The sequence below is a fragment of the Eurytemora carolleeae genome, unplaced genomic scaffold (genome assembly GCF_000591075.1).
Source record: "Eurytemora carolleeae unplaced genomic scaffold, Eaff_2.0 scaffold1312, whole genome shotgun sequence".
Lineage (NCBI taxonomy): Eukaryota > Metazoa > Arthropoda > Copepoda > Calanoida > Temoridae > Eurytemora > Eurytemora carolleeae.
This window is the reverse complement of record NW_019397357.1, coordinates 1-6391: the sequence shown is the minus strand read 5'-3', so window position 1 is coordinate 6391 and position 6391 is coordinate 1. Positions and strand designations below refer to the sequence as shown.

General features: G+C 32.5%; 1 protein-coding gene across 1 annotated transcript; it reads right to left on the bottom strand.

Moving 5' to 3' along the window:
* Nucleotides 1-2620: 2620 nt before the first annotated feature.
* Nucleotides 2621-6104, bottom strand: LOC111713711 (brain tumor protein; the record flags this gene model as incomplete). The annotated part of the gene is given in 2 exon segments (XM_023488647.1): nucleotides 2621-5262; nucleotides 5974-6104. Coding segments are annotated over 2 exon segments (251 nt in total), but the record flags the coding sequence as incomplete, so codon positions are not given.
* Between the last annotated feature and the right edge of the window lie 287 nt (nucleotides 6105-6391).

The following is a 6391-nucleotide window of genomic DNA, read 5'->3' as shown; positions in this document are numbered from 1 at the left end:
TACAGTCTCTTTTTGGGTCTACAGTTTCGTTATGATTTTACATTCTCTTTACGATTTTACAGTCTCTTTACGGGGTTAAAGTTTCGTTATGATTTTACATTCTCTCTATGATTTTACAGTCTCTTTATGGGTTTACAATTTCGTTATGGGTTTACAGTTTCGTTATGATTTTACATTCTCTTTACGATTTTACAGTCTCTTTATGGGTTTACAGTCTTGTTTTGATTTTACAGTCTCTTTATGATTTTACATTCTCTTTACGATTTTACAGTCTCTTTATGGGTTTACAGTTTTGTTTTGATTTTACAGTCTCTTTTTGATTTTACATTCTCTTTATGGGTTTTCAGTCTCTTGGGTTTACAGTCGCTTTACAGAAATACAGTCCCTTTCTAGTTTTACAGTTGCTTAATGGTTTTAAAGTTGCTTTATGGTTTATAAGTTGCTTTATGGTTTTAAAGTTCCTTTATTCTTTTAAAGTTGCTTTATGGTTTTAAAATTTCTCTATGGTTTTAAAGTTGCTTTATGGTTTAAAAGTTCCTTTATGGTTTAAAAGTTGGTTTATGGTCTAAATGTTGCTTTATTGTTTTAAAGTTCCTTTATGGTTTAAAAGTTCCATTTATGGCTTAAAAGTTCCTTTATGCTCTTAAAGTTTCTTTATAGTTTAAAAGTCCCATTTATGGTTTAAAAGTTCCATTAATGGCTTAAAAGTTCCTTTATGCTCTTAAAGTTTCTTTATAGTTTAAAAGTCCCATTTATGGTTTTAAAGTTCCATTATGGTTTAAAAGCTCCTTTATGGTTTTAAAGTTGCTTTATAGTTTAAAAGTTCCATTTATGGTTTTAAAGTTCCTTTATGCTTTTAAAGTTGCTTTATGGTTTAAAATTTCCATTTATAGTTTAAAAGTTCCATTTATGGTTTTACAGTTGCTTTATGGTTTTAAAGTTCCATTATGGTTTAAAAGATCCTTAATGTTTTAAAAGTTGCTTTATGGTTTTAAAGTTCCTTTATGTTTTTAAAGTTGCTTTATGGTTTTAAAGTTCCTTTATGCTTTTAAAGTTCCATTATGGTTTAAAAGTTCCTTAATGTTTTAAAAGTTGCTTTATGGTTTTAAAGTTCCTTTATGTTTTTAANGGGGGGGAAAGTAAGGATAAAGAATAGCATTTTTAGTTCTAATTTTAGGCGGGAATTTATCTAGGTAGGACTCATGTTCAGAGACGACTGTACGGAATTTAAACTGTCTGTTTTCTCACATGCTTGTTTATATGTAACTGAAAACTTGTGTTTTTCTGTGCCAAATAATCAAAAAGGCCTCTTAATTACTAAAATAAGTCATCTGCGGATGACTAATTTTAACAATAGAGCCATAATATTTACAGAGTTTCAGGTCGTCTTCATAGTCTCATTCTTTGTGGGTAACCCTGTCCTATTAACATTAAATACAGGAACTGTGCAGTGTAAACAGACACATTTTACTTTATAAGTTGATTTTTCAAGCTACTGCTTAATAGAAACCTCAAATGCACAGAAGATTTCTAAAATGTCGTCTTCATATTCCACAGTTTTATGTGTCCCACTGTACAATTTAGAAAAATCGGTAATTTCCTAAAGAACGATTTTTGGACCCCCCCCCCCGCCCCTCCTATCAATTTTGTACATGGATCTTAAATGTAAGACATGATGCCGCAGAACTCGGCCCAGAAAGTGTCTTAACCTAACCTAACCCTAAATAAATACTAATTTAATTATGTACAAAATTGATAAGAGGGGGGAGGGGTCCGAAAATTGTTCTCTAGGACGGACCCGAAAAATCTGTTTTAACGGTTCGTGTTCAAAAGCTTATGGGTTCCAGGCAAATTTTTTACATTGAATTTTCAGAGAAATTAACAATGTTAGCTGTCAACCGTTGCTCTTCAAGTCCTTCATGCTGCCATTTTTTGATGTTATTCACATTTCGTGGATTTTTCGCTTTTTCAAAAATAATAAATGTCGAAATTTGTTTCCGTGGAGCATTTTTTTCTTCCGTCCGTAAGCATCCAAAACGTTTCCTTTGTTCACAGGAATTGCCACAATCGGTTTGGTCGTCTTTGCATTATCGGATACAAACAAATAATAAAAAAATCAAGCCAAATTTATAACCCCCTTTTGCTTTTCTTTAGATTTAATGTTATATTTAATATTTGTATAATTCCAGGTAGTCCAAATAATTATAATATCGCTTATAATGATTTTTAAAAGTTGATTGTTCGGGAGTTTGCTAAAAGAATTTTGAAGTAAATGTGAGACGAAAGTATGCATGCAGAATAGAGGTTTTTAAATATTCTATGGAAATTGGAAAACTTATTGTACTATTGTACTTTTGACTAGCAATAAAAAACTTTGATTTAAGTATAAAGCTTATGACGAAGCGCGTGATGCAAAATTTTTACTAAATCTTGGTAGACTTGGAATGTTCCTGTTCATTCTAAATTTTGGTGAAGTATCTTTATCCACTATATATATATTCGCTTCAAATTTTGGGAGAACATCGTTGATGCATCGAAAATTGTCAGTTTTTTCTTTCAGGGAAAATAAACAAAACAATTCTCACTCTCTCTCTCTCTCTCTCACGTTAATAATTTGATAAGAAATGAAACAATTATTTTATTCCATAATTTTTATGATACAGATGAATTTTAACAGGAATATTTTCACAAGTTAACATTTTACAAATCTTTTGACTAAAATATGAGAATGTAATGAGAGCTCGCGAGGTGCGTAGAATAAACTCTACGCACAAATATCTAATGCTCTGAGGGCGTTCTGAGGCACGTTTTGGGGGAGGGGAGAGTTAAAAATGGCTTCTATAGTTGGATGTTATGATTGAATATAATGCCCATCAAACTGGAATAATTTATTTATGCCCTTTTAGAATGGTTAATTCAAATGCCCTTATCCCATGGTCCAATATTAGGTGTACACATAACAATGGTTAAATATTTTAAAGAAGAATATTAATATACAAAATATATTGGGGTAGTAGAGATGTGAGAATTATGATTATTAAAAAAACAAGTGCTTTCGGTTTAACAATTCAAAAATTAGAGGTGCGCCCGTTTATATAAAAATATTTTAATTTCACATGTAATAGGACGTCGTAGCGGCGCAGTTATGAATTGGTCCAAGAGTGGCGCGAAGTGTCTGAGCACACCCAGGAGATAGGCGCCACAATGATTTTGACGCCTGGTTGGAACCGATTTAACGCCATGTTGTTGTTTAATATTGCTAAGTATATGATGTCAGCTAACGAGTTCAAAATAACAACTTATCTCGACCGAATGAAGGCAAAATTAAATTCTTCATTGACGGTGAAGAAATAATTGATTTTTTGAATTCAATTTGTCACTTTCTAGATTAATTTCCTTCAAAGCAGGAGCCTCCATACAATAATTCGATAAAGATGAAAACAATTAAATACCATGTTTCCAATATAAATGTTTCCAAATATCAACTTTAACACCCCAATGAAAGATGTCCACAACCGAAGAGAGAGAAAAGGGGTTTATAAAAAATATAAATAAAATAGTGAGCATGACGCAATTAATTTATAAAAAGAGTAACAAAATAAACCTTTACAAATAAATTTAACCGCGGATACCTCTTATTATGCCGATAGAGGTGTGAACCCGATGTAAGACCGATTGGGGAATAAAGAAAATCAACCAACAAGAAAGCGTAGACACAAGAAAGCCAACAAATGTGGTGATCAGTCTTACCGCAGGCCACCTCTGAGAGAATATCAATAAATATATATGTAGAATATAGACTATACAAGCGTACGGACGAAAACAAGCGACTAATAGCGGTAAATATAGACACGTGCACAGTACAGTATTTAAATAAATAGGCTGGTTAGTTTTATATATGTATTAACATATGCACAGCGAATGACAGAATAAAAATCTTTATTTGATTCACCAGGTGTAACTTCAGATCCCGGGGGGCTAGATCTCAAGAGATTCCCGGGGGGTATTTAAACCAAATTGGCGGGAAAACCCCCCGGTTCTTAGAATCAGCTGTTGATTCCAAAATGGAGGATAAAATTCGCGTGAAAGACACTTTTCAATAATCTCAAGTCAATTCACTTTGTGCCTTAAAACAAAATTTTACAAAATGATTAAAATAACTGAATAAAAACTAAAACTAAAATAATAATAGTACAACAAGCAGTAGTTTGGTAAAACATCCTTTAAATATTCTAGAAACCAAAATAAAATGAAACATATTATAAATGCAAAACAAAAAGGTGAGGGTAGGGGTTCAATAATACTGGTTCTAGTTTGTATATATGTGTGTACTGCTACCTTCGCCAGTTCCAAACATAAACAATTACAAACCCTAACAAACAAAAGAATTAAAATATGAATAAATGCCAGCGTACAGTTGTACAGTGCGGACTTTTAAGTCAGATGTTGCCTCGACGCCCTGAAGAAAACAGAACTGAAAAAGCACTGAATCAACAACAAAAGTACTGTACAATTGTACGACAGTACATATATTAGGTTTAACAAGTTTACATATCAAATGTATACAAGCAATCTAAACTTGTAAAAACTTTTAGATTAAAAATCAACAAAAACGGCAATGGCACTTAGCTTTTTTCACTGACTAGCAGAGTACAATTTTTGGTCATATCTCCAAACATAAGAGTTGAGCTACTTAGCATATAACTAATAAATGCCTTCTTGAATTTCTGACTATATTAACTATTTTGATCCATGTGATATGTGGTCTCCCCAAAAGTTACACAAATGCCCACCAAAATCCAACGTAAGCTATTGCAACAAATGTTCTATGCTAAGTATTTCCCAAAGATAGATTTTTCTAGCTTTAATAAAATTTTCATAAAAATTCTCCATTTTCAAAACTTAACACAAACAGTGGAACGACAGGAGAAACTTTTCTAATCTTAACGTTAACATTACACACGCAGAAATATAAAATTTGGAAAGACTGAGTTGGGTGGGTTCCAGGTTCCGGATTCCAAGTTCCGGTTTTTAGGTTTCTGGTACCGAGTGTCCAGGTTCCACCCCTCGACACTAGAAAGTGTTCCTATAGCCCCGGATACAAGGATACAACCCTAATTATAGATAGGAGTATCCACTTGTTTACATCCCGATCGGTGGTACTTGGATATATCTGTAGATGTATAAACGGTAATCCTTGCTCGCCAACACCACACTCCCGTCGTCCATCAAGGCAACATCAAAGCACTGAGCGTGTTTAACCTAAAATAAATATTAATTAAATAAATTCAAATAAACTGAAATGAAGCATTTTAATTGGAATTTCCTTATTCTCTAAAAAATTATATAAGTAAGCAATCCCACTGTCTATCTGTTTTTTTTCTTCTTTTTTCTTAAACCTAAAATTCGATAACGTAATTTACCCCCAAAAGTTTGCAATAAAATCCCCTAAAAACTTCACACTCCCCGCAAACATTCTACCTTAAGGAAAAAGGAATAATCTTTTCATAATTTCTAAAATGAATATAAAGGTCTGGAAGCATATTTAGTTTATTAGTATTGTTCAATTCTCCTACTTCCACAATTTATGATTACATTAAAACTTTGGAAGGAGGGAAGTCGTTAAACCAAATTTTCCGGAAATAAAATTGAAAATCTGGATTTTAATGTTAGAAATTGTGCATAAGCTTTGAGGGGAAGATGAAAATTGTTTAAATATCCTTCACTGAGTTTAAATTAAGTTAATCTTAAAACCAGGGGTTTAACACATTTCACAAAAATAAAATTTAAGTCAATTCTTCAATGTTTCTTCTTACATTCCATTTGCTAATACATTTTTTCTTTTAAAAAAGATTTTATTAGGTGTTTAATTACTTAACTAGAAAAAATCGTTAAAAATCCTGTGACGGGTGTGTGTGTAATAAAACAATAGGCATTTATTCTCGTTAAAAAAAGTTTGCAGCATTGTTCTACCTTGCTCTCTAGGGCAGAGATTAGTTGACCGTCCTGGGAAAAGACGGAGAGATTAAAGTTGTTGTGATTGTCAGCAATAGTGATTTCTCCTGCACCATTGATTCCCACTCCAATAGGATAGTTGGTGATTCCTGAACAAATAAAATTTGAGTGAAATACTTCGTGATTTATGGAAAAGATTGAACAAATTTAAACCATTATTGATGTTTTAGGAGTTTACAAATGAAATTCTTTGTGATGTAAACATTGATTATTGGTGATTAAGGAAAAGAAGCTCTTTGTGATAAAAACAAAGCAGTGAATCACTGAATACTGGCGAATCACAGCACACCAATGACCTTTGAGAATCCCATCGATGAAACTTTTTTGATTTATACAAATCGATGGTTATTGGAGACAGGGGCGTAGTGGGGGGGGG